Source organism: Mesocricetus auratus, unplaced genomic scaffold (genome assembly GCF_017639785.1).
Source record: "Mesocricetus auratus isolate SY011 unplaced genomic scaffold, BCM_Maur_2.0 Super-Scaffold_100676, whole genome shotgun sequence".
Classification (NCBI taxonomy): Eukaryota; Metazoa; Chordata; class Mammalia; order Rodentia; family Cricetidae; genus Mesocricetus; species Mesocricetus auratus.
This window is the reverse complement of record NW_024429266.1, coordinates 121,461,004-121,488,087: the sequence shown is the minus strand read 5'-3', so window position 1 is coordinate 121,488,087 and position 27,084 is coordinate 121,461,004. Positions and strand designations below refer to the sequence as shown.

General features: G+C 39.8%; 1 protein-coding gene across 3 annotated transcripts in view; it reads left to right on the top strand.

Annotated features, from left to right (window-relative positions):
• Herc6 (HECT and RLD domain containing E3 ubiquitin protein ligase family member 6) overlaps positions 1–18,605 on the top strand; it is a 58,944-nt gene extending 40,339 nt beyond the window's left edge. For 2 of the 3 annotated variants that reach the window (XM_013117723.3, XM_021230610.2), the window contains exons 16-23: positions 286–420; positions 2,466–2,609; positions 11,291–11,457; positions 12,918–12,981; positions 13,869–13,939; positions 15,947–16,130; positions 16,229–16,331; positions 17,275–18,605. In XM_013117723.3, the coding sequence (XP_012973177.1) occupies positions 286–420; positions 2,466–2,609; positions 11,291–11,457; positions 12,918–12,981; positions 13,869–13,939; positions 15,947–16,130; positions 16,229–16,331; positions 17,275–17,483 (1,077 nt within the window). In that variant the 3' untranslated portion in view covers positions 17,484–18,605. Of the gene's footprint in view, positions 1–285; positions 421–2,465; positions 2,610–11,290; positions 11,458–12,917; positions 12,982–13,868; positions 13,940–15,946; positions 16,131–16,228; positions 16,332–17,274 lie in introns of those variants that run through there. The other variant, XM_021230612.2, reaches the window with a different exon arrangement.
• Positions 18,606–27,084: the final 8,479 nt, after the last annotated feature.

Genomic DNA, 27,084 nt, shown 5'->3' with positions numbered 1-27,084 from the left:
CGCGTGTGTGTATACTGCCATCTACACATGACGTTCAGAGGACAACTTGTCTGAGTCAGTTCTCTCCTTCCAGTGTGGACATTCCAAAGAGGGAATTGCAGTTACGAGGCTTGGCAGCAAGCTCTTTTTGCCTTCTAAGCCATCCCACCAACCCAGATCTTGAATTCTTGATCCTCCAGCTTCCACTGCAGGGACTGTAGGTCTGCTGCATCGTTCACACTTTTTATTCACCATAGTCTTCAAGGTCCAAAGGAGAACCAACTGAAATGTTTCTTTTTCTAAAAGTGTGAAGCCATGGCATCTCAAGGAAGCATGAGACCGCATCTCTTAATACTCAAAGTCAGACGAAGTCACCTGGTTGAAGACAGCATGCGTCAGTTAAGACAAGCTGAATACTCTGACTTTAAGAAACCACTAGCGGTAAAGAAAAATGTCTTGCTGGACTTTTTTTATTGTGGGAGGGGTCATTCATAATTAAGAAGCTGCTTTCTCAAGCATGGTGATTAAGGTCTTAAGGTTTCCAGAAGTCTCCCTTTCCCTTAAGGGAATGGAATGTTTGATTATGTATTGAGCTTCAGATTAACTCATTTTATTGATGATTATAGTAAATCATCCCAGTACTTAATGTCATAAATTTACTTTACAAGTTTTCTAGTCCAACTGAACTTATGAGTATGTAATTTTATGAATATGTGTTTGTAAGTATGATGCTATGGATAAAACCAGTTTCCACACATGCTAAGCAAGTGCTTTACCACTGAGCTCCATCCCCAGCCTATGGAGTTTTGTTTGAGTTTGTTTACATATATAAAAGTTAGATAGGGTTTGGCCACTCTATGTTACTATTAGCTGAGGACATTGAGCTCTACTTTCCTTCCTCCTCTTGGGACCATCAAGCGTGTTCTTCTCACAGTGCTACTGAAGATGCAAGCTAGCAATCACTGAATATTGTTTAAGCCAAAGAAGAGTCATGAATGAACCCAAGCCAAAGGCTGGGAAAATATACTAACCTCTCAATAGGAGAAATTGCAAAATCACATGCAAAAAAATTCAACCAAAAATAGTGCAGAACTGGGACTGTTCACACACACAATAGGTAGCAAGTGTGATAGGCAATTTCTCCCATATTGTGTGTCTAAACTTTTGACAGTGTAGGCTTCAGTTACAGCCACTCTTTATTGAAACCTTTGCAGATGCCTACAGAGTATGTACTGTGTGGCACTTCAGGCCATTTGTCATATTGTATGCTTAATAGAACATTGACTGATGCTGTGGGTAAAAGCTGGAACATGGAACCCCAAGGGGAGTAGATTTTCTTTATACCATCTGATAGGGTAAGTGGTAATCTCCCAAGGAAAACAGATCCTGGAGGATAGCGCTCAGACCAGAGAGGGTGATTTCTCAACATATGATTCAGATAAAAAACAGAGAAACAATTTTATTTTAGAAACCAGACTCCCTTTATATCTAGTTTTCTTATACTTTGTGAGGGATATCCATAGAACATTCTTCCCTCTATAGGAAATGACTGTCCTTAAAAAGGAAGATGTTAACTTCAAGACTGAGACAAAATAGACCAAGTATGACAAGGCTGCCCTTCCTAATGCTTGACCTCACTGTAAGTCCTGAGCAGACCAAAGAGTTTGATCATAGATCCGCAGCAAAGTTCTCTCAGACAGAGTAGACGAATGAAGCATAAGAATGCTCATGTTCAAAATGCAAGGCCTGGGAAGGGTAGAGTGTTTGCCTAGCACGTGTTCAATCCCCAGCACCAGAAACCAGATAGATAAATAAAAGAAAGAAACAAAATTATCCAGAAAAGGAAGTAGAAAAGGAATTGTGAGAGAAAGAAGGGTAAAATAAAGTCAGTACTGGACCATGAAATCCAGAAGCAGGGAGAACTGTTAAAAAAGAGGAGCTATTTAATGTATGTGTTTCCCCAGTGCTATGGCAACAAGCTTACTGCAATGGTTCTTAGCACACACTCAGTTGGGAGAGCTGCTTACTGGAAGTAGCGACTGGAGAAACCCAAAAGCTATTCCTTAGAGACAAGGTTGCACAGTCTGAAAGATAATATGAAGACAAACATCAAGGTTAAATAACTGGAAAATGTCCTGACTCAAAGGTTTGAAGCATATCCTTCTTCTGGAGCCTAGTGTATCAATCTAAAGGAGGCATGCATTAGCCGTCTTAACAACCTGAGAACCAGTGGGCTCCTGGCATTTACTACTTGGCAGCAAACTGAGGGAAGATAGGGTGTGAGAAGGTAAAGCAGTGTGTGTGTGTGTGTGTGTGTGTGTGTGTGTGTGTGCGTGCGTGCGTGCGTGCGTGCGTGCGTGTGTGTGTGTGTGTGTCTGGCAGTTCTAAAGAATTCTAGTATGGTCAGGACAGGCCCAAGACTTTTCCACAAAGGGCAAAGAGCAGTATTTTAAATAAGAGCTTTGAAATAAATTTTCTTTCTGTAGGTTGAATTTATTAAAGAAATTCGTGCTGAGGGTGGAGGGGTGACTTCAGAGTTCTTCCACCGTATATTTGAAGAGATGACAGACCCCAAATATGAAATGTTCATGTATCCTGATGAGAGTTCCCGTATGTGGTTTCCAGTCAAAGTAAGTTATGCCTTTCTCACAAAACATATTAAATGCTACAATATGCAAAACCATAGATGACAGTGTAAAATTAAGACTCCACAACCTGCCTTCTTTATTTTAAGTAGTACCACATCACCCATAGAGCAGGAGCTGTGCCATGGCGTGATCTGGCAGCATGTACAAAACCAGACTTATCCAGGTGTAGTAGCGTATAGCTAACCCCAGTGTTCAAGGCTCACGTGGAAAGGACAAAGAATGAGGGGAGCCCAGGAAAAACAAACAAACAAAAACCTCTGGTCCTACTCAAGATCTACAGAATAGAAACTCACAACACATATAAAACCCCTCAGTGATTCCTATACACATTATAGACTTTAGCATTAATGAGGTGTCATCAAAATACAATAGACAACGCAGAAAATGTTCAATTGGATGATATACAGATACACCAGTGAAATGATCTCCTCAGCCAAAATAGTAGACATGCACATCATCACCAAAGACTCTCTCACACTCCTTTCTTCCATCCTTTCTAAGTAACCACTGATCTGCTTCTTGTCATGGTAGAGTGAACCATAGTCTGGATACCTCATTTTATATAAATGAAATTAAATATGGCCAAGTTTAATATGTCTTTTTTTTCATTGAATTAATCTGAGATGCATTCATGACATGGCATGTGTCCATAGTTCATTCCTTTTTTTTTTTTTTTTTACTGTGGAGTGATATTCCATTGTATGGCTAATTTTTTTATTATTATTATTTTGTTTACTTAAATTAGAAAAAAAGCTTGCTTCACATATCAATCCCAGCTCCCTTTCACTCCCCTCATTCGTCATTCCCCACTAACCCCTGTAGCCCCCCACCTAATCCCCGTTCTGCTCCCCAGGGAGGGTGAGGTCCTCCGTGGGGGATATCCAAAGTCTGTCATATCATCCAGGGCAAGGCCTAGTCCCTCTCCCGTGTGTCCAGGCTGAGAGAGCATCCCTCAATGTGGAATGGGCTCCCAAAGTCCATTAGTCTGCCAGGGATAAATACTGGTATACTATCTGAGACCCCATAGATTGTCACGTCCTCTTCATTAACACCCACATTCAGGGGGTCTGGATCAGTTCCGTGCTGGCCTCTCAGCTATCAGTCTGAGGTTCATGAGTGTCACCTTGTTCAGGTCAAATGTTTCTGTGGGTTTCACCAGCCCAGTCTTGACCCCTTTGCTCATCACTCCTCCTTCTCTGCAACTGGGTTCCAGGAGTTCAGTTCAGTGCTTAGCTGTGAGTGTCTGCCTCTGCTTCCATCAGCCACTGGATGAAGGCTCTAGGATGACATATAAGGTAGTTGTCAATCTCATTATCAGGAGAGGGCATTTAAGGTAGCCTCTCCAGTTTGCTTAGATTGCCAGCTGGTATCATCCTTGTAGATCTCTGGAAATCTCACTAGTGCCAGATCGCTCCTCAAACCTGTAATGACTTCCTTATTATGGTATCTCTCATCCTGCTCTCCTCTATTCTTCCCCAGACTCAACCTTCCTGCTCCCCCATGTCCTCCTCTCTCCTCCTCTACTCACCCTGTCTTTCTCCCAGATCCCTCTCCCCTCCCCCATGCTCCCAGTCTGCTCAGGAGATCCTGTCCCATTCTCCTAGTCTGGGGTACCATGTATATCTCTCTTAGGGTCCTCCTTGTTTCCCAGACTCTCTGGTTGTGGGATTGTAGGCTAGCACCCCCCTGCTACATGTCTAAAATCCATAAATGAGTGAGTACATACCATATTTGTCTTTTTGTGATTGGGTTACCTCACTCAGGATGGTTTCTTGTAGTGCATCCATTTGCCTGCAAATTTCAGAATTCCATTTTTTTTTTGTTCCACTGAGTAGTACTCCATTGTGTAAATGCACCACATTTTCTTTATCCACTCTTCAGTTGAAGGGCATCTAGGTTGCTTCCAGGTTCTGGCTATTACAAATAATGCTGCTATGAACATAGTGGACACAGATAGCCTTGTTGTATGAATGTGCATCTTTTGGGTATATGCCTAAGAGTGGAATTGCTAAATCTTGTGGTAGACTGATTCCCATTTTTCTGAGGAATCTCCATTCTGATTTCCAAAGTGGCTGTATGAGTTGGCACTCCCACCAGCAGTGGAGGAGTGTTCCCTTTTCTCCACATCCTCTCCAGCATAACTGTCATTGGTGTTTTTGATTTTAGTCATTCTGACAGGAGTAGAAAGGTATCTTAGAGTTGTTTTGATTTGTATTTCTCAGATGGCTAGGGATGTTAAGCACTTTCTTAAGTGTCTCTCAGCAATTTTAGACTCCTCTACTGAGAATTCTCTATTTAGTTCTACAGCCCACTTTTTGATTGGATCCTTTGGTGTTTTGGATACTTGCTTCTTGAGTTCTTTGTAAATTTTGGAGATTAGCCCTCTGTCAGATGTGGGGTTAGTGAATATCTTTTCCCAATCTGTGGGGTGCCTTTTTGTCTTGCTGATTGTGTCCTTTGCCTTACAGAAGCTTCTCAGTTTCAGGAGGTCCCATTTATTAATTGTCATTTTTAGTGTCTGTGCTACTGGCGTTATGTTCAGGAAGCAGTCTCCTGTACCAATTCATTCAAGGGTACCTCCCACTTTCTCTTCTAAGAGGTTCAGTGTGGCTGGATTTATGTTGAGCTCTTTGATCCATTTGGAGTTAAGTTTTGTGCATGGCGATAGACATGGATCTATTTGCAGTCTTCTACATGCCAGCATCCAGGTGTGCCAACACCATTTGTTGAAGATGCTTTCTTTTTTTTCCATTGTATAATTTCAGCTTCTTTGTCAAAGATCAGGTGTTCATAGGTATGTGGATTAAAATCAAGGTTTTCAATTCGATTCCATTGTTCTACCTGTCTATTTTTGTGCCAATACCAACCTGTTTTCAGGACTATAGTTCCATAATAGAGCTTGAAGCCAGGGATGGTGATGCCTCCGGAAGTTCCATTTTTGTATAAGGTATTGTGTATAGGTTGTTTTGGCTATTCTTGGTCTTTTTGTTGTTCCATGTAAAGTTGCTTATTGTTCTTTCAAGGTCTGTGAAGAATTGTTCTGGGATTTTGATGGGGACTACACTGAATCTGTAGATTGCTTTTGGCAAGATTGCCATTTTTACTATGTTGATCCTACCTATACAAGAGCATGGGAGATCTTTCCATTTTCTGGTATCTTCTTTAATTTCTTTCTTTAAAGACTCAAAAGTTCTTACTATAAAGGTCTTTCACTTGTTTGGTTAGTGTTACTCCAAGATATTTTATGTTTTTTGTGGCTATTGTAAAGGGTGATATTTCTCTGATTTCTCAGTCCTTTTATCATCGGTATATAATAGGGCTGTTGGTTTTTTTGAGTTAAGCTTGTATCCTGTCATCTTGCTGAAGGTGTTTTTCAAGCTGTAGAGGTTCCCGTGTAGAGTTTTTTGGGTTACTTGTGTAAACTATCGTATCATCTGCAAATAGTGAAAGTTTGTCTTCTTCCTTTATAATTTGTATCCCTTGATATCTTTTTGCTGTCTTATTGTTCTAGCTAAAATTTCAAGTACAATATTGAAGAGATATTGAGAGAGTGGACAGCCTTGTCTTGTACCTGATTTTAGAGGAATCGTGTTGAGTTTTCTCCATTTAGTTTGATGGTGGCTGTTGGTTTACTGTATATTGCTTTTATTGTGTTAGGTTATATTCCTGTTATCCCTGATGTCTCCAGGACCTTTATCATGAAGGGGTGTTGCATTTTGTCAAAGGCTTTTTCAGTATCTAGTGAGATAATCATGTGGTTTTTCTTTTGCAGTTTGTTTATATGGTGGATTACATTGATAGGTTTTCAAATGTTGAACCATCCTGGCATCCCTGGATGAAGCCTACTTGATCATGGTGAATGATTTTTCTGATGTGTTCTTGGATTTGATTTGCCAGTATTTTATTGAGTATTTTTATATCAATGTTCATGAGCGATATTGGTGTTTAGCTCTCTTTCTTAGTTGTGTCTTTGTTTGGGTTGGGTACCATGGTATTTGTACCCTCGTAAAAAGAGTTTGGCAATGAACCTTATGCTTCTATTGCATGAAACACTTTGAGGAGTATTGGTATTAGCTGTTCTTTGAATTCTGCACTAAAGCCATCTGGGCCTGGGCGTTTTTTGGTTGGGAGATTTTTGATGACAGCTTCTATTTCATTAGGGGTTATAGGTCTGTTTAGATTGCTTATCTGCTCTTGATTTAATTTTGGTAGGCGATATCTATTCAGAAAATTGTTCATTTCCTTTAAATTTTCTAATTTTGTGGAGTACAGATTTTCAAAGTATGACCTGAAGAGTCTCCGAATTTCCTCAGTGTCCCTTGTTATGTCCCACTTTTCATTCCTGATTTCATTAATTTGCATGTTCTCTCTCTGCCTTTTGGTTAGTTTGGATAAAGATTTATTTATCTTTTTTATTTTCTCCAAGAACCAACCCTTGACTCTTTCTATTGTTTTCTATGTTTCCACCTTATTGATTTCAGCCCTTAGTTTGATTATTTCCTGGTGTCTACTCCTCCAGGGTGAGTTTGCTTCTTTTTGTTCTAGAGCTTTCAGTTGTGCTGTTAATTCTCTAATGTGACTATTCTCCAGTTTATTCATGTGAGCCCTTAGCGCTGTGAACTTTCCTCTTAGTAATGCTTTCTAAGTGTCCCATAAGTTAGGGTATGTTGTGTCTTCATTTTCATTGAATTCTAGGAAGTCTTTAATTTCTTTTTTTTTTATTTCTTGCTTGACCCAGGAATGATCCAATTGTGAATTGTTCGATTTCCATGAGTTTGTAGGGTTTATGCAATTTGTGTTGTTGTTGAATTCTATCTTTAAAGAATGGTGGTCTGATAAGATACAGGGTTTTAGTCCATTCTTTTGTACCTGTTGAGGTTTGCTATGTTGCCAAGTTTGTGGTCAATTTTTGAGAAGTCCTATGTGGCACTGAGAAGAAGGTATATTCTTTTGTGTTTGGATGGGATGTTCTATAGATGTCTGTCAAACCCAATTGGGTCACAACTTCTGTTAGTTACTTTGTTTCTTTGTTAAGTTTCTGTCTGGTGGTCCCGTTGAGTGGTGAGAATGGGGTGTTAAAGTCTCCCACTATAACTGTGTGAGGTCTTATGTGTGATTTGAGTTTTAGTAATGATTCTTTTATGAACGTGGGTGCCTTTGTATTTGGGACACAGTTCTCCCTGATGGATTTTTCCTGTGATGAATATGAAATTACCTTCTTCATGTCTTTTGATTGATTTTACTTTGAAGTCTAATTTGTTAGATACTAGGATAGCTACACCAGATTGTTTTTTCATTCCATTTGATTGGAAAATTGTATCGCAACCCATTACTCTGAGGTAATGTCTATCTTTGAAGTTGAGGTGTGTTTCTTGCATGCAGAAGAGGGATGGATTCTGTCTTCGTATCCATTCTGTTAGCCTGTCTTTTTATAGGCAAATTAAGATCATTAATATTGAGGGAAATTAAGAATCAGTGAGTATTAATTCTTGTTTGTTTTTTATTTGTTGTTGGTGGTGTTATTATTTGTGGATTTACCCTGTTTTGGCTTTTGGTAAAGAGGGATTATCTATTGCCTATGTTTTTCTGAGTGTAGTTGACTTCTTTGGGTTATATTTTTCCTTTCAGTACTTTCTGTAGGACTGGATTAGTAGATACATATATATATATATAGTTTAAGTCTGGTTTTATCCTGGAATATCTTGTTTTCTCCATCTATAGTGATTCAAAGCTTTGCTGGGTATAGTGATCTGGGCTGACATCAGTGGTCTCTTAGTGTTTGTAGAATATCTATCCATGACCTTCTAGCTTTCAGAGTTTCCATGGAAAAGTCAGGTGTGATTCTGATAGGTTTGCCTTTATTTGTTACTTGGCCTTTTTCCTTTGCTGCTCTTAATATTCTTTCTTTACTCTGTATGTTTGATGTTTTAATTATTATGTGCTGAGGGGTCCTTTTTTTGTGGTCTACTCTATTTGGTGTTCTGTAGGCTTCTTGTACCTTGATTGGCATGTCTTTCTTTAGGTTGGGAAAGTTTTCTTTTATGATTTTGTTGAATATGTTTTCTGCTTTGATTTGGGTTTCTTCACCTTCTTCTATACCGATTATTCTTAGGTTTGACCTTTTCAAGATATTCCATATTTCCTAGATATTTTGTGTTAGGGATTTGTGGAACTTAAGATTTTTTTTTGGTCGATGAATCTATTTCTCCTAGTGTATCTTCAGTACCTGAGATTCTCTCTTCCAACTTGTGTATTCTGTTGGTTATGCTTGCATCTGTAGTTCCTGATCATTTTCCCACCTTTTCTAATTCTAGCATTCCTTCAGTGTGTGTGTGTGTGTGGTTTTTTTATTATTATTGTTTCTATTTCAGCTTTCAAACCTTGCACTGTTTGAATTGTTTCTTGCAACTTTTGGTTTGTCTTTTCTTCCATTTCTTTAAAGGATTTTCTCATTTCCTCTCTTAGGATCTATCATCTTCATGAAGTTATTTTTAAGGTCCTTCTCTTCTGCTTCATCTGTGTTGGGATGGTCAGGTCTTGCTGGTGTAGAGTTCCTAGACTCTGGTGGCATCAGATTGGTTTTTTTGTTGTTGAATGTGTTCTTATATTGTCATCTTCCTATCCTTTCTTCCAGTGGGAACAAGTAGGGACTCTTCCTCTCCTGCTGCATACTGGTTCAAAGTTCTCTTCTGATGGGTGCAAGCAGGTCCAATAGTCTGTTGGGTCTCATGGTGCTTGCAGGTGGGTCTGAGGCACTCCCTCTCCTGTAGGTGGGAGCTGGATTAGTACAGTGCCTTCAGCAGATTTTGAGGTTGCTTGGTGAGTGAGGAGTGAGTCGAGCTGCCTGCAGCCCCTAGGCCAGGAGATCCCAGATTTCCTAAAATTTTTTACATAATCTCTAAGGAGTTGTTATTTGGAATGTGTCCTTAATTTTGAGAGTTATAGTATAGAATGTTTCAAGTTAGTAGGAACTATTGAAAGAATACTATATGTAACTTAATTCTAAAGAGTCGATTGACATTACTGAAATATTTTTCAATTTTATCTTTTTATACATTTTATTACACAGTGTCTTACTATGTATGCCAAACTAGACTTGAACTTACAATCCTCCTGCCTCCATCCTCAAAGTGCTTGGATTATAGGAGTGCACCACACTCAACAAATCCCTCACTTCTAGGCATATTCATATAGTTCTGCTCAATGGGAAACAGACACATATATATCCCTAATTTAAAAATGTATATGGTTGATAAAATAGCAAAGTTGAATCACAGTACATGCTACAAATTATGAGATGGAAAAATGGCTATGTTAGGAGAGGCCTTTGCAGACTGTACTCTGCTTTTAAATAATTTCAAATTCCATCTGAGGAGTAAATACTGTATGATGAGTGAGGAGAATGAACATTTTGCGAGTTAGTGACCCTCACGAACCTGCTAAAAGCAAGAATGTCACTGGAGTAGAAATCTTAGAATTTCACACTGGGGACACTTCCTCCCCTGCACTGCAGTTTGGGCCTGGGAAGTTTTGTTTTGTTTTTCTAACCAAGACTACAAGATGCAGAGAAGAAAAGTAAAGGCAGCTGCCATTAGTCTGTTCTTGTTGTCATCCCTTTAATGAACCACCTGAGTACTTTTTTAAGGAGAGTTCTAGAAGTCCAAGGGCAGGCGCTGACATTCGTTAGCTCTCACAATGACCTCTTGCACAAGGCATCATGATAGGGTCTTCTACGGGCTGGGAGACTGCATGGTAAGACAGGATGTGAGAGTAAGAAAGGGGTCCCATGAGAGCTATTTTCAATGGTTTTGAGGAATATTAAACTACACAGAGTAGGTTGTCATATGATATTTATTTAGGGAAGTCACTTACATGAGAAGCCGAGAGCCCAAGGTCCGTTCACTGCTCTGTGAGACCGGACCAGAACCCCAAAAGGGAGTGCGCCTCTTTCCCCCAGCTCTTTATCTAAGTCCCTACTGTGTACCTGTGACCATGCCCAAACGGAAGTGGTCAGTGGTACAGGTACTCTCCCTACACAATGGTAAGCCTCCATGTGGGTCTGCATTGCTAAATGAAGACAGCATTCATGTAAGGCTCATCTGGCCTTTGTCATGCTAAGCTAAAGCATCAATACAGAGTCACTTTCCTTCCTTTCTCATGCTTGCTCTTCTCCATAAATTGGAAGGCAACGACCTTAAAATTCCACATGAAAACTTTGTAACTGCACATGAGAATTTGTCTCTACATTTCGGATACGCTATCAGTAACAAAAAATTCATTCACTTAATGTTCTATATTGTTAATTTATATTAAAAATTATGCAAGAAGCTGGACAAGGTGGCACATGATTGTAATTCCACACTTGGGAGATTCAGGTAAGAGTAGTTCAATGTCACCCTTAGCTATATAGTGAGGTTTGAGATCATCCTGTATGTCTCAAACAAATAGGCATAAACAACAGAAAGATCATTATGGAAGAAATTTAGATTTTATTATAACTTTAAAAAGAGTCTGACATGTTTATTCTTTTGAAACACAGTTTGTGTCTAACTTGTGATGTTAATTAGAAAAGGGAGCTAAAATTTGTTCTTTACTAGTTCATTGGTGCCTTTGTATAACTAATTATTTATAATAGATTGGGAATTTTTCATTTTATTTTCCAGCCTAAGTTTGAGAAGAAGAACTATTTCCTCTTTGGGGTCTTGTGTGGACTCTCCCTATCCAATTTAAAGGCTGTCAACCTTCCTTTCCCACTGGCTTTATATAAAAAACTTCTGGAACAGAAGCCTTCTCTGGAAGATTTAAAGGAACTCAGTTTTCCCTTGGGGAAGTAAGTACATATGTTTGTTTAAGAACAGTGTTAAGGTTCAGCTGTTTAAGCACAAATAATGTCACACACTAAGAGACACAGGTGAGGTCTTCAGTTTTAATGTTACATGCCTGTTAGATGACCTTCTGTTAGCATGACTTGCAATAGAGTAAGCCTTCAAAAATGAAGAAAAGCCAGATGTTCTTCTGATCATTAACTAGCACAATAAAAAGGGCTTGAACCTGAACTTTTTATAAAGGTGGAAAGTACTTAGGGGAGTTCTCAGGGTGAGCATCGGTTATCCTTTTTAGCCTATAAATACATATAGTGCTGAGAGTGAACATGCATATATAGATATCCTTTATAAATAAGTTAGTGTACAAATGCAGATGTACATGGCTTCTAAGTAGATATAGTGCTATATAAGTTCATATACATATATATGTAGTTTATAAATAAAGTGCTATAAGTGCACATATTATAGATAGATAGATATGTTTTATAATTAGGTGCAGTGCCATAAGTCCATATTCATGGAAGTGGTTTATAAATAGATTCAGTAGTATAAGTATGTGTATACACAGAGATATGATTTATAAATGTAGTACTATAAGTGCATTATATAAATAGATATGGTTTATAAATAAGTTCAAGGCTATAGTGTGTGTAGATATAGAGACATGATTTATTGATGTAGTGCTATAAGTTTGTATACATAGATGTGGTTTATAAATACAGTGCTTTACGTGGTTTATGTGGTTTATTAATTTATTTAGTACCATAAGTGTGTATACATATGTACACACACACACACACATATCTTATCAATAAATGAAAGCATGCTCAGGTTCACTAGTAACTGAGTAAATGTGATTGAAATGGCCTTTTTCTTCCTTTTTCTTAAACTGTTGACAAAAATTGAGGGAAATGATTCTTTTTTTGTGGACTATGATTGATAGATTTTTATTAAAGCAGAGTTTCTCAACATTGGGGATTTTGACATTTTGCGATTTTCTGCTTTGAATGTGTTGGGGGGGGGAATCCAAGCCTGGGCCTCCTCCCTCTTCGACAAGAGGCTCTAGCCTAAGGTATCTCGTTACTTGAATTCTCTTTGTGGGAGTTTGTTCTGGGCATTGTGATGTGTTTAATAGAGTCAGGAGCTACCACCGCTCACTAGATGACAACCCTTAACTGACAACAAAGACATTTCCAGAATTTGCAAAGTAAGTCCTCCCCACTCTGGGGGTAAGGGTTCCTCTGTGTAATCATTTTCAAGATATGCAGCAGTGTTAACAAAGGGGAGTAGACTAACAAATCAAATTTTAAATTGAGATGATTCTAGGAAGATGAGTGGGAAAGAGCAGGAGAGGAAATTTACACTGAATTTTGTCCATGACTCTATTACTTAATTTTTCCCCATTGAATGACTATTACTTTGAAATTTTATAGTATCAAATGTGTAACTTTAAATTTTTCAATAGGAGTTTGCAAGAAGTTCTAAATTGTAAGGCTGGTGATGTTGAAGAACTTCACATATATTTTTCCGTGAGTAACAGTAAAAAACTAGATTATAGGTTGGCTTTAATCTGTTTTCTTGGTGGGGAGTTGCTGGAGATTGAACCCATACCAAGAAAGTATTATACCACCAAGATATGCCCTCAGCCATTGTCTTTTATTCTAAAAACAATGTTATTGCAGAACCTTTAGTATGGAATATCTACATTTTTAAAAAAAATATCTACAGACTCTGAAATATGGATATAACACAAACAATGTCTTCAACCAAACAGGGTAATTTGTGCTTGAAATATATATATATATATATATATACATATATATGTGTGTGTATATATATATATACATATATATATCAACATGTGTTAAGGGGGGATTAAAATTTTTTATATGATAACTCCTGCCTTTAATCCCAGCAGCTGAGAGGCAGAGGCAAGGCTCTGTGTGTTCAAGGCCACCCTGGTCTATATAGCAAGCTGCAGGTCAGCCAGGATTACATAGAGAAACCCTGTATCAAAATTTCAAGAAACTAAATGTGTGTGTGTGTGTGTGTGTGTGTGTGTGTGTGTTGAGTGTGGTGGTGATTCAGAGAAGGAGGTATGGGCAAGACAACAGCAAATATGAGGGCAGCTTGGGCATCATAAATAGGCTCTGTCACAACAAACAAAAGACTGAACTGTCCAGCACTCGGGAGACAGAGGCAGGCAGATCTCTGTGAGTTCAAAGACAGCCTGGTCTACAGAGTGAGTTCCAGGACAGCCTCCAAAACAATACAAAGAAACCCTGTCTCAAAAAAAAAAAGACTGAACTGAAAAATTATTTTCTATCTTGCATTATTTTAAATTTTATAGGAAAAATGTACTGACAATAATCGCAGACATGTTCATGTTTATCATTTGATTGCATTTTGGTTACAGATATACTGGGATAAAAAAGATGCTGACTTAATTACAAATGGGATCTCTGTACCTGTGAACGAAACCAACAAGTAAGATTCAAGACCTAAAAAACCGATTTTGAGTAGGCATAAAATGTTTGTAGCAATACAATTTAAAATATATTTGACCTTCTCAGATGTTCATTTTAGTTCCTTGTCTTTTAGCATGCTAAACAGGTCGGAGAAGAGAAGAAATGATTCAAGAATAAATCTTTCTGTCATCTAAGATATTTTTAGTTCCTATTCTATGCTATACTGTTTTCTAGATACTAGTGATAAAGCCGAGAAAAAGACAAAATGTGTAACATATCAGTATGGGTAGAAAGCTCATACCCAAATAGACCATCATGTAATATATCAAATAAGCCAACTAGTACCAGCTTATGAGATCTGACTGCAAATTTGTCATAAATATTCAAAGGTTATTATTTAAAGTATTAGTAACTTGAAGTCAGCTGTGGCAGGGATATTTAGAAAAACTGGCAAATGTTACAAATGACATTTTCCTTCCTGTCTTTTTTGTTCACCTCCCCCCACACCTCCTCTCTGTATTTCTCTTCCTCTGTCTCTTTACATCCCGCTCTCCCTCCCCTTCCTTTTAGAAAACTGGTTGTTAAATGTTTAGCAGCATATTTCTGGTTATGGGGAAGACAGAATGAGGTGGTTTACATAAATAGGTTAATTCGCAAGGGCAGTTTAAAGGGGTGGATGGGGTGTGTATGTGACCATGTTTCTAGTGGTAACCCTACTTAGCCTACTTTTCATTACTATATGAAATATCAAACACTGGGTAACGTTACAAAGAACAGAGTTTGTTTTATTTATCTCACAGCTCTGGAAATTCAAGGATCACATCTGTCAGTGGCCTCCTCTCTGGCAGCATCTTGAATGTGTAAGGGCAGCACCTGACACAACATAAGGAGCATAAACGTGTGTCTCTTTTGATCTTTCTCTAGAGCCTAATAAGGCTACCAGAGCTGAATCATTGGGCTTACGTGGAGATGTTGTGCAACTCAAACCACTCTCCAAAAGCCACGCCATAAACAGTACAGTCAGATCAAGTTCCTATCTTCTCAATAGCCAACAATGGGAGAAATAGATGTCAACACATAAATCCTTGCAGGACAGAGTCAAATCACATCCACACTGTTTCACTTGCCACCAGGAAGTCTGTCGTACTGGGAAAGTGCATTCTATAATGCAGGGCAGACCTTTCAGAAATTATTTCCGCAAATTAATTCTGCTACAAGAGAGTTGTGGGGAGGAACAAAGGCATCAGCAACTCAGAGCATCACTTTATGTATGAAAACCTGATGATTAGATTGAAGTTTCCAGGTAAAGAGGAAGCATACCATGCGAAAGAGAGTGTTTGCACTACATGGTTCCCTACGACAAGAGGGAGCCAGATAAGACTGGCAGAGAGGAATGTATAGAGGTGGAGAAGCAAGGGTTAAGTGGTTGGACTTCTGTCCACCCTTAGTTTCCATAGTCATCATACTCCACAGATTCTGGGTTTTTCACTATTTTCTAAGCTAGTTACATGAAGTGCAATACTTCCTTATGATGCTAGAGAGCGGCCAGTGAGCGAAAACGGCTAAGCTACAACTTTTAGTAGGTTCGATGCATTAAATGCATTTCCCATGTTTAATGAGATCATTGGGACATATCCTTGTAATAAAGAAAATGAGATTGGTGGTGCATGCCTTTAATCCCAGCACTCAGGAGGCAGAGGCAGGCGGATCTCTGTGAGTTCGAGACCAGCCTGGACTACCAAGGGAGTTCCAGGACAGCCTCCAAAGCCACAGAGAAACCCTGTCTCGAAAAACCAAAAAAAAAAAAAGAGAGAGAGAGAGAACACGCTAAAGTTTGAATCCTTCTCTTATATTCTCCAAGGACCTTTCTTCTAGTTGGCCAGGTTTTCATCTCCCTGTGTTGTATGGACTTGTGGGCTACAAAGGAGAAATATACTTTTCTTTATCAATAGAGTAAAAAGAGCAAAATAGATGACATTGTAGTCACTGATAAGGAATGTCAGTGTTTTTTTTTTCTTCCCTCAAGGCAAGACTATGTTTCTAAGTGTGTTGATTACATTTTTAACACCTCTGTAAAGACGATTTATGAGGAATTTTATAGAGGATTTTACAAGGTGTGTGACTTGGATATAATTAGGAAGTTCCAGCCCGAAGAACTAATGACAGCAATAATTGGAAATGATAATTGTGACTGGCAACAATTTGAAAATGTAAGTGACAACCTAAAAGTGCCCTCTAACTTCTCCAAATTACTGATACACATCCCTCCTAAGACCTTCTCTATCTCTATTTTTCTCTTGTTCTCAAGAATTCACGGTATGTAGAAGAATATAACAAATCACATCCAACTATTCTACTCTTTTGGAAGGCTTTCCATAAATTAACTTTGGATGAAAAGAAAAAGTTTCTCTGTAAGTACTGCAATTTTTTAAATTTTAAATTTCTAAAATTCATTTTACATACCAACCATGGTTCCCCTTCCCTCCCCTCCTCCACTCCTCAGAAAGAGTAAGATCTCCCATGGGGAGTCAACAAAGCCTGACAAGCTCCTGCCTCAAGGCTGAGCAAGGCATCCCACCATAGTAAGTGGGCTCCAAAAAGCCAGCTCATGCACCAGGGATCAATCCTGGTCCCACTGTCAGGGGCCCCTCAAACAGACCAAGCTACACAGCTGTGACCTACATGCAGAGGGCCTAGTTCAGTTCCATGCAAGTTCCCTAGCTGTGGGGCTTGAGTCTGTGAGTTCCCTGGAGTTCAAGGCAGCTGTCTCTGTGGGTTTCCCTGTCATGCTCTTGACCCCACCACCTTGTGCATATAACCCCTCCTCTCTCTCTTCAACTGGACTCCTGGAGTTCTGCCTGGTGCTTGGCTGTGAATCTCTGCATCTGCTTCTATAAGTTACTGGATGTAGGTTCTATGATGACAGTTAGGGCACTCACCAAACTGATCAGGGGAAAGCCCATTCAGGCACCTTATCCACTATTGGTAGGAGTCTCAGCTGGGGTCGTCCTCGTGGATTCCTGAGAACTTCTGGCACCAGGTCTCTCCCTAACCCCATAATGGCTCCCTTTATCAAGATATCTCTTTCATTGCTCTCCCCCTCCATCCCTCCCCCAACTTGACCATCCTGTTCCCTCATGTTCTCATCCCCCCAGGCACATATATTAATGGCATGAATTTGTAGAGGACAAACCCAAATGTTATGACTTTTCTAGGCTTTACTTGCCCCTGTGTAGTTGTCTCTGAATAACAAAAAGTGTACTCAATATTTACTAAATATAATAATTAATTTCTTCTTACTCATCTTGAGCTTTTTTAGATGAAATATCTTAACAAATTTGTATTCCTTTCTAGTATTTCTTACAGGATCTGATAGGCTTCATGTAAAAGACCTACAGTATGAAGGAATAATATTTCGTTGTCCTCAAACTTTCACTGAAAAGGATAACCCAAGATCATTGACATGTCACAAAATTCTAGACCTGCCTAAATATTCTACAATGAAAAGGATGAAGGAAGCACTTCAAGTGGCAATCAACAGTAACAAGGGGTTTGTCTCCTAAAGATGCTGAAATAATCACCTCTGAGCATCATAATCACCAGCCTCAGGAATTAGGTCTTTGACCTTTGGGTTCTTCTGTCTTTCCTTAATTTAATTAGTACAAGAAGTTAAAGAATTTTACTTAGAATTAGTTGGATAGTTTTTGGATAAAGAAGTTATAAATTAATATTTTTAGTGAAACATAATTCTGTAAAACATTTGCTATATTCCTAACTTTGCTATTAAAATGTTTGTTTTGACTGAAATATTTTCTGAACAACAATTAGCATCTAATACTATTCTAAATATTTATAAATATTCAGTATTGGGGCTACAGAAAAAGTTCAGTGGTTAAGAGCGCATGGCTGTTCGTATCCCACCTTTAAGGCTAGTTCTAGTATATCTAACACCCTCTTCTGTCCTCCAAGACACTGCCTAGATATGGTGCACAGACATACATGCAGACAAAATGCCCACACATGTAAATTAAAAATAAATAAATAAATAGTATTTATTTAAATGTTATTGTACCAATAATAAACTATTGATTTGAAAGAAGGGATAACTCTGAAAACGTTAGCAAAAATATATATGTTTTTGTTCAACATGTTTTGGAGGCATATAGATGTATATTTTGTATTAAGGGTTATATTTGGAGTTTTTGATCTTAGTAAATGCTAAATAATTTATTTTCAATATCTAAGTGTTAAGATTTATGATTGGTTGAACATATTTATACTTATACTTATTAAAGTGTTCCTGAAGTTATTTTAAATGTAGATACTGCGCCCAATCAGGAGCCCTTACCTACTTGTCATTATAAAAATGTAAAGTGAAGAAGCTGAAATACGTCTTTTTATGATGTTATAGAGTAAATGAAGCAATGTACCTACTATAGAAAATGACCAATACATCTTGAATACTGGTTTCACTTAATGTTAAAACATAAACTGCATTATACAGCTTTGAAATGATCTCATAAACTCATATAATCTTTCATAATAGTGTCCTATATGCTGTGACAGGCACTCATACAAAAGTTCCTTTCTTGTACCGATGTTGTATAATACATTATGAGACTTCGTGTGTGAGTTGTTTACTGGACTCCAGAGGAATCAAATAAACTAATAAATGTAGAAGATTACAAAATGTTTGTCATCAATAGCAACAACAAAAACAAATATACCACTAGAAGAGGGACGCTCCAGCTCATTTACTGACCCTCCAGCATTGCTCTGTACCAGACAAAGATGTGACAGAGAAAGAAAACCATAGAAATCTTATGTAAACAGACACCAAAATTCTGTGCTACATTTTAATGTACTGAACACATCCAATAAAATATAGAAGGGATAATGCCTCAGAACCAAACAGGAATTAATCAAGAAATGCATTTAAAAATCAACTACATCTCACCACATTAATAGGAAAGAATGCCCATATAATACCTCAGAATAGGCAGAAAGAAACTGGGCCAAATTTAATGCCTAATCATGTATGGGAAAGGAAACAAGGGCTAAAGGAAACTGACAATGTGATAAAACCTACACACAGTTGACTTCTTCATGTCAAAAAACTGCTTTCCACTGCCAGGGAGGTGAGAAGGCTTATCATGTCCATATAACACTGTATTCAGGGTATGTATCCATATTATAAAGTGAAGAAAATAGAAGACATCATGTCAAAAACAAAGAACAAAGCTGTCTTATAATTAAATTATATTAACTATGTAGAAGAGTCTACAGAAAAGCAGACTAAGTAAATATACAAAGAGCAAAAAAAGCATCATTTACAATATAAAAATACCAGAGAACAATTTCTAATAAAAATTGTATTATTTGTAATGAGAACTATATTGTTGAAAGAAACTAAGGAAGTCTTAAGTTAATATGCACAGAGATGTTATATTTACTGATAGCAACATGCCATTTTTCCAATTTTGTGTGTGTGTGTGTGTGTGTGTGTGTGTATGTGTGTGTGTATGTATGTATGGTGCTTTTGTATCTGTCTGTCTGTCTATGTCTGGGTGCATATGGTATATGTGTATTTCTGTCCATGTCTCTGTGTGTGTGTGTGTGTATGTGTGTGTTTTGTGTGTGTGTATCTTTGGAGAGACAGAGAGAGAGGGAGAGAGGGAGAGAGAGAGACAGAGGTGCTATGTTGCTTACTGTTTTGAGAGATTCCTTAATCTCAGACCTAGAAAAGCTGGGACTACTGACTAGTGCATTTGATCAAATGATCATTTAATTTAATCCCAGAAATTTATCATGTAATAAATAAACTGATGCTAAAATATATTATGCAGAGGGCTCAGAATACCCAAGACATAACTGAAAAAGAGCAATGTTGAAGGGTTTGGTGACTTGAATGAGAATGACCCAGTAGGCCAAGATATTTGCATTCTTAGTTCGCAGTTAGTGGCCCTGTTTGGATAGGTTCAGAAGGTGTGTTCCTGCTGGAGGAAGTATGTCATTGGGGGTGGACTTCGAAGCATCAAGAGCTATGTACCATTCCCAGTTTGCATGGTGGGCTTACTGTTTATAAGTCAAGATGAAAGCCTCCTGCTCTAGCTTGCCTGTCTGTCTGCTGCCACACCTCCCTGCTGTGATTGTGGTGGACTCTGGAACTATAGCTCCAAATAAACCCTTCTATAAGTTGCCTTGTTCATGATGTTGTATCATAGCAATAGAAAATTGCTAATACAGGGTGCTTATATGCACTGATTTTGTGACTCACTTTGAGTATATAGTGAAAAACTTAGTGTCAGTAGAAAACAATATGTACAGGTCAATAGATCACATACAACAGAACTGAAAAGTCAGAGATAAGTCCAACCACACATGGCCAACCTAGAGCTCCATTCCTTCCAGCTGGGAGTAAAACCTAGAACCCTACATGCTGGGCAAGTATTTTGCCACTGAATTATATGACCGACATTACCGTTGGTAAAAGCACAGGCCTGCATCTTTCAGCCAGATCTTTCAGCCAGATCCCACAGCCCGAGTCAGACCATGCCTCCCTGCAGTGCTCTCTGGGACACAGAGTTAACATTCAGTCTGTACTATGGCCTAATAGCAACTCCCGAGTTAAGATCCTAATCAGTCAGTGCCTGGCTTCTCCATGCTTTTTATCACACACACTATGCTAAACCAAATCACTTGGTGTGAAACCTCTGCTACCCTTAAAAGGTTATACAGAGTCAGACGTTTCCTTTCTTTTTAGTGTCTCCATCTACCGTTCTTTACTAACTTTTTCAGAAAGAGTCTTTTATTGGACCTGGACTTTTCTGTCTCATCTAGGCTGGCTGACCAGCGAGCCTCCAGAGTCTGCCTCTGCTTCCCTGGCTGGTTTACAAGCACCACCACTGTATCTGGCTTTTGTGTGGGAGCTGGGGATCCAACCCAGGTCCTCATACTTATATAGCAAACACTTTGTCCATGAAGCCACCTCCCCGACCCTGAATTAAAGTATTTATCACCCACACATAACTCCAAATGGATCAAGACTTTAACATAAGACTAGATATAACAAATCTGATAGAAGTGGGAAATAGTCTTGAACTCATTGACATAGGAAAGGAGTCTCTGAACAGGACACCAATAACACAGACACTAAGAACAATTGTGGGAACACCAGACCTTGAGCAGAGACCCACTTCCCCTTCTGCCTGGGAGTAGGCAGCTATAAGACAATGTTTAGTAAAAACATGTTTACTAAAAACGATACAATAAGTTCCTGGCCACTTCCCCTTCTGCCTGGGAGTAGGCAGCTGTAAGACAATGTTTAGTAAAAACCTGTTTACTAAAAATGATACAATAAGTTCCTGGGAAAGGCCTTCCCACGGAAACCGCCCTGACCTCGACCTTGTCCAGAGACTAACCGCACCTTCAAAAACCCACACACATCCACCTCTGGTGTCAGAGCAGGACCAGCCAGGGGAGAGGAGAGAGCAGAGGCTTCTCTGGTGGGAGCCTTTCTTAGGAAGTTTTTCTTGAACCTTTTTGGAGCCTGTTTAAAGTTCTCTTTATATCATTGAACGAGTCTCTGTGTTATCAATACCCGACACCCTCCGCACGTTCTCGGACACAGGCCGCGCAGCAGTCGTGACAATTGGAGGTCCCACCGAGATCGTGAAAGCGAGGTAAGTGGACGGGGTTAAGAAACTATGGGGAATAGTTCCGGGAAGCTAGAATCATTGCAGTATCAACTAAAAAAGTTACTTAAAGAACATGGGACTGCAGTCAAGTCTAAAACCCTAGAAGGCTTTCTAAAATCGATCGAACGAGCCAGTCCATGGTTCATTACTGGGGGAAGCTTAAATATTCCAGATTGGGAGGAGGTTCGCCGTGATCTTCATAGACTTTTACGAAAAGAGGGATCTGAGTCCTTGCCCCCTACGACATTCTCCTTATGGAGATTAGTGAGGGGAGCACTTTTGACAGATAAGGTTCGTCACCGCCAGGTAGTTCAGGACACAAAAGAGGCTTTTTTAGAGTTACAAGAGACTGAGACTCAAGCCTCCTTGAGTTCAGGGGCAGAGAGTGATGATGAAGAGACAAGAGATCCGTAACCAAGTATTGCTTAGCTTAGCCCATGGCAATCCCGATAGCCATGAAGGTTGGTTACAGATGATTTAAGGTTGGGGTATCTCCGATGACGGGCAACCTGTGGGGAAGACCCCTCCCACCTAAAACAGGGGTTCAAGGTCCCCCAAAGACGGGAAAGGGAGGGTGACCCTACTTGACCTAAGCCAGGAGTGCCTCATTTGAAAATAAAAAGGGGTGAATTGTGGGAACACCAGACCTTGAGCAGAGACCCACTTCCCCTTCTGCCTGGGAGTAGGCAGCTATAAGACAATGTTTAGTAAAAACATGTTTACTAAAAACGATACAATAAGTTCCTGGCCACTTCCCCTTCTGCCTGGGAGTAGGCAGCTGTAAGACAATGTTTAGTAAAAACCTGTTTACTAAAAATGATACAATAAGTTCCTGGGAAAGGCCTTCCCACGGAAACCGCCCTGACCTCGACCTTGTCCAGAGACTAACCGCACCTTCAAAAACCCACACACATCCACCTCTGGTGTCAGAGCAGGACCAGCCAGGGGAGAGGAGAGAGCAGAGGCTTCTCTGGTGGGAGCCTTTCTTAGGAAGTTTTTCTTGAACCTTTTTGGAGCCTGTTTAAAGTTCTCTTTATATCATTGAACGAGTCTCTGTGTTATCAATACCCGACACCCTCCGCACGTTCTCGGACACAGGCCGCGCAGCAGTCGTGACAAACAATAATAAGTGGGACCTCATGAAACTGCAAAACTTTTGTATGGAAAAGGACATCGCCAGTCAGGCAAAGTGGCAGCCTACAGAATGGGGAAAGGTTACTCATCTAATAGAAGATTCATTTATAAAATATATAAAGAACTAAAAATTCTGAACATCAAGAAAATAACCAAACTAAAAAATGGTACAGAACTAAGCAGAGTTATAGAAGATGCGCAAAAGGCTGGGAAGCACTCAAAGAAACATTCAAAATCCTTAGCCATCGGGGAAATAAAATTAAAATGACTTTGAGATTTTATCTGTACCAGTCAGAATGACCAAATCAATAAAACAAATAGTAGCATGTACTGGTGAGAATTTGGGGCAAGGGGAATACTTATTCATTGTTGGTGACAGTGTGAACTTGTATGGCCACTATGGAAGTCAGTGTGGTAGGTCCTCAGGGGGCAGGACATAGATCTCCCTAAAGATCCAGCTATACCACTCTTGGGCATATTCACAGAGGATTCTATATCCTACTACAGAGACACTTGCTTAACCATATTCATTGCTGCTCTATTCATAAGAGCCAGAAATTGGAAACAGCCTAGTCATCAACTGTTGAATGGGTAATGAAAATGTCGAGCATTTACACAATGGAATTTTAAAAAATCTAATCATATTTTTAATAAAGAAACAACAAAAATTTTGGAAGTTTTCAGAATGTATGAAGCTAGAAAAAATCATCCTTAGTGAGGAAACTCAGACAAATATTGTGTTAGCTTTTAAGTTTTTGTTATGTGTGCTGCAATCTGAATAGTCACAGAAGTTAGGTACCTAGTAAGGGATTAGGGAGAAGGAGAGGCTCTCCCAAGGAAGGGTAAGTAGAATACACTGTTATGATAGGGGGATGGGAAAGAAGCTGTAAAAGAGGGATTACGGGGAGGAACAAGTAACACTAAAGGCCATTTGAACAACCATATGGAAATCTGTTACTAGAGAAGCACTGAGATATTAGGGAGACAATGCACAACTAGATATCTTATGGCACCCAGTAAAACTTCCAGTGCCAGGAATAGGTTATATCTTGTTGAGTCATTGGCCAAAGTGACCCATTAAAAAGCCCATGTGGTGGTTTGAATCACAATGGCCCCTACAGACTCACCTATTTGAATGCCTAGGTCCCATTTAGTGGAACTTCCCATTTGGGAAGGATTCGGAAGTGTGACCTTGTTAGAGAAGGTAAGATCTCACTGGAGGAGGTGGGTCATTGTAGGTAGACTTTGAGGTTTCCAAAGTCATGCCAGGCTCAGTCTCTTTCTCCCTCTGTCAGCAACTTATAGATCAGATGTGAGCTCTTAGCAACTGCCCAATACCATGCCTGCCTGCCTGCCTGCCGCTACACTACCCACCATGATGATCATGGACTGACCCTCTGAAACTATAAGCCAGGCCCTAATTAAGTGCTTCCTTTTCGAAGTTGCTTTGCACAACCAAGAAGCTATCTGTAGCAGCAAAGGAAAAAAAAATCAGGGTCTTTCCAAGGGAGTTTCACTGGGTATATTAACCAAACTTTAGGGGAAGCCCCATACCCACCAGTAGACAGCCAACACAAAATTAATTCAATGGTATTTTTCTAGAGTTTTTGTTTCGTTTTGCTTTGTTTGAGCCTCTTTTTTTTGTCTTATTGGTCCTTTATTTGCTTGTTTAGATTCTTTTTAAAAGCAACTATATTTACAGAGTTGATTACATTAACTGTGATTTCTGATTCTCTTCTGTGCCACTGTGAATTCACTGTTATCATTTGCTTTCTCTAACGACAGCTTTGCGCACATTTACTTCCCACAGGGTTAATAGCAGGAGTGTTAGGCTATGGCCTCCCCCAAAGAGTTATATACAGTTGTTTCTTTATGAATGTATTTATTTATTTTATATCCTGGCTGCAGTTTTCCCTCCCTCTTCTCCTCCCAGTCCCCCCCACTCCCTACATGCAGTTTCTACAGCTGCTCCACATGTCAGTTAGAGAAATACCTGTGCATACTGTCGGTAATAATGACATGAGTTTTTTGTGACATTATCCTCCCAGGAGCTACTTTAGCCTTTCCCTGAGAACTCCTAGGGAAGGAGTCCTGGGTTCCTGGCTACACCCTTCTGTAGTGGTCATCACTCTGAACAAAGATGGAAAAAGAACGCTGGTGGTGGCCCAGACACTAACAGATCACTGTTCTGCCCAAGGTTTTCTTAAATGTTTCAAGTGCAATGTGCCCCATGGGACAATTTCTATTTTATAATTTTAACTGTGTAGACTTGTTTCCCTGGAGAACTGACTTGCGGTGTTCCACACTATCATTACACAAGTCAGTATCGTTATTCATTTATTTATTTGTTTGTTTGTTTGTTTGTTTGTTTGTTTTTGAGACAAAGTCCCTCTACATAGCCCTGGCTATCCTGGAACTCACTATGTATACCAGGCTAACCTTAAACTTACTAGCCTCTGTCTCCTGCTTGCAAGGATTAAAGGCATGTGTCACCAAGCTTAGCACCCCTCCCTTCTCCCTCTCAGTGTCGTCGAGTTCCCGTCACACACACACACACACACACACACACACACACACACACACACACCCTTCCCACTTCCCAGTCTACTCCTCCTCCATTTCTGTTTAGGAAAGGGCAGGTTTCCCATGGATACTAACAAAATGTGACAAATCAAGTAGCACTAAGACAAAGCGCCTCCCCATATATTAAGGCTGGGCAAGGCGACCTAGTATGAGGACTAGGGTCCCACAAGCCAGTAAGAGTCAGAGACAGTCCCTGCTCCCACTGTTAGGTGTCCCACAAGAGGACCAAGGGACACCAACTGTAACATATATGCAGAGGTCCTAGGTCAATCCCAAGCAGGTTCCCTGGTTGTCCGTGAACAGACTCTGTGAACCCGTATGGGCCAGGTTAGTTGACTGGGTGGATCTTCTTGTGGTGTCCTTGACCCCTCTGGCTCCTACAATCCTTCCTCCCCTCTTCCTCAGGATTCCCTGAACTCCACCTAATGTTTGGCTGTGGGTCTCTGCATCTGCTTCCATAAGTTGCTAGATGAAGCCTATCTGATGATAATTGGGCTGGGCACCAACATATGAGTACAGCAGAATATCGTTAAGCATCATTATATCGACATTTCCCCCTTCTAGTCCTGTTTGGTTCTTTCCTAGGTACCTGGGTCATCCAGTCCCTAGGTACTGGTGATCTAGGTAGTTCGGGATGGGGGTTGCTTTCCTGCCATAGGTTTAGGTTAGCCCAATCATTGGTTGGCCACTCCCTCAATCTCTAGGCTATCTTTATCCCAGCACATTCCATATGCAGGACAGACAGTAGGTCATAGGTCATATGGCTGGTGTGGTTTCCCACTCCCTCCACTTGAAGTCTTGCCTGATCACAGGGGATGGCCACTTTACGTTACTATTGCTAGGAGTCTTAGTGGGAGTCATCCATGTAGATTTCTGGGAAATTCCATTACACTGAGGTTTTACCTGACTCTGAAATGCTCCTTTTCCAGTAGTCTCTTTCTTTACTCTCATCCTCCAACTATTCCTCTAATCTGATCACTCTTGTTCCCATCCCCACCTGCCCTCAGTCCACTTATTGAAATCTCTTCTATTTCCTCTTCCCAGGGAGATCCAGGCATTCCCCCTTGGACCCTCCTTGTTAGTAGGTCTCTCTGGGTCTGTGGACTATAGCATAGTTATGCTTTATTTTACAGATATTATCCACTTAGAAATGAATACATACCATGTTTGTCTTTCTGGGTCTGGGATGATTTTTTTTTCTAGTTCCATTCATTTGCCTTCAAATTTCTGGATGTCATTGTTTTTTTTTTTAAAGATTTATTTATTTATTATGAATACAACAACATCTTGTCTGCACACCAGAAGAGGGCACCAGATTTCATTATGGATGGCTGTGAGCCACCATGTGGTTGCTGGGAATTGAACTCAGGACCTCTGGAAGAGCAGTCAGTGCTCTTAACCTCTGAGCCATCTCTCCAGCCCCTGGATGACATTGTTTTAACAGCTGATACTCCATTGTGTAAATGTACCACATTTTCTTTATCCATTCCTTGCTTTGGGGAACTTTCACATGTAAACTTCAATTCAATCCTCAAAAATTTTAAGAATGTTTTGTGTATGTCGGGCATATATTTGTGTGTGCACACACAGGTGCATTTGTATGGAGGCTGAGGCTATTGGACAGCCTACTCTATCACTGTCTTATTGTACCGAGGCAGTCTCCACTGACTCTGGAGTTAGGCTACCAGGCAGTCAGGCCCAGCTCACCTCCTGCCTCTGCACCCTGACGTGCTGGGGCTACAGAGGACTA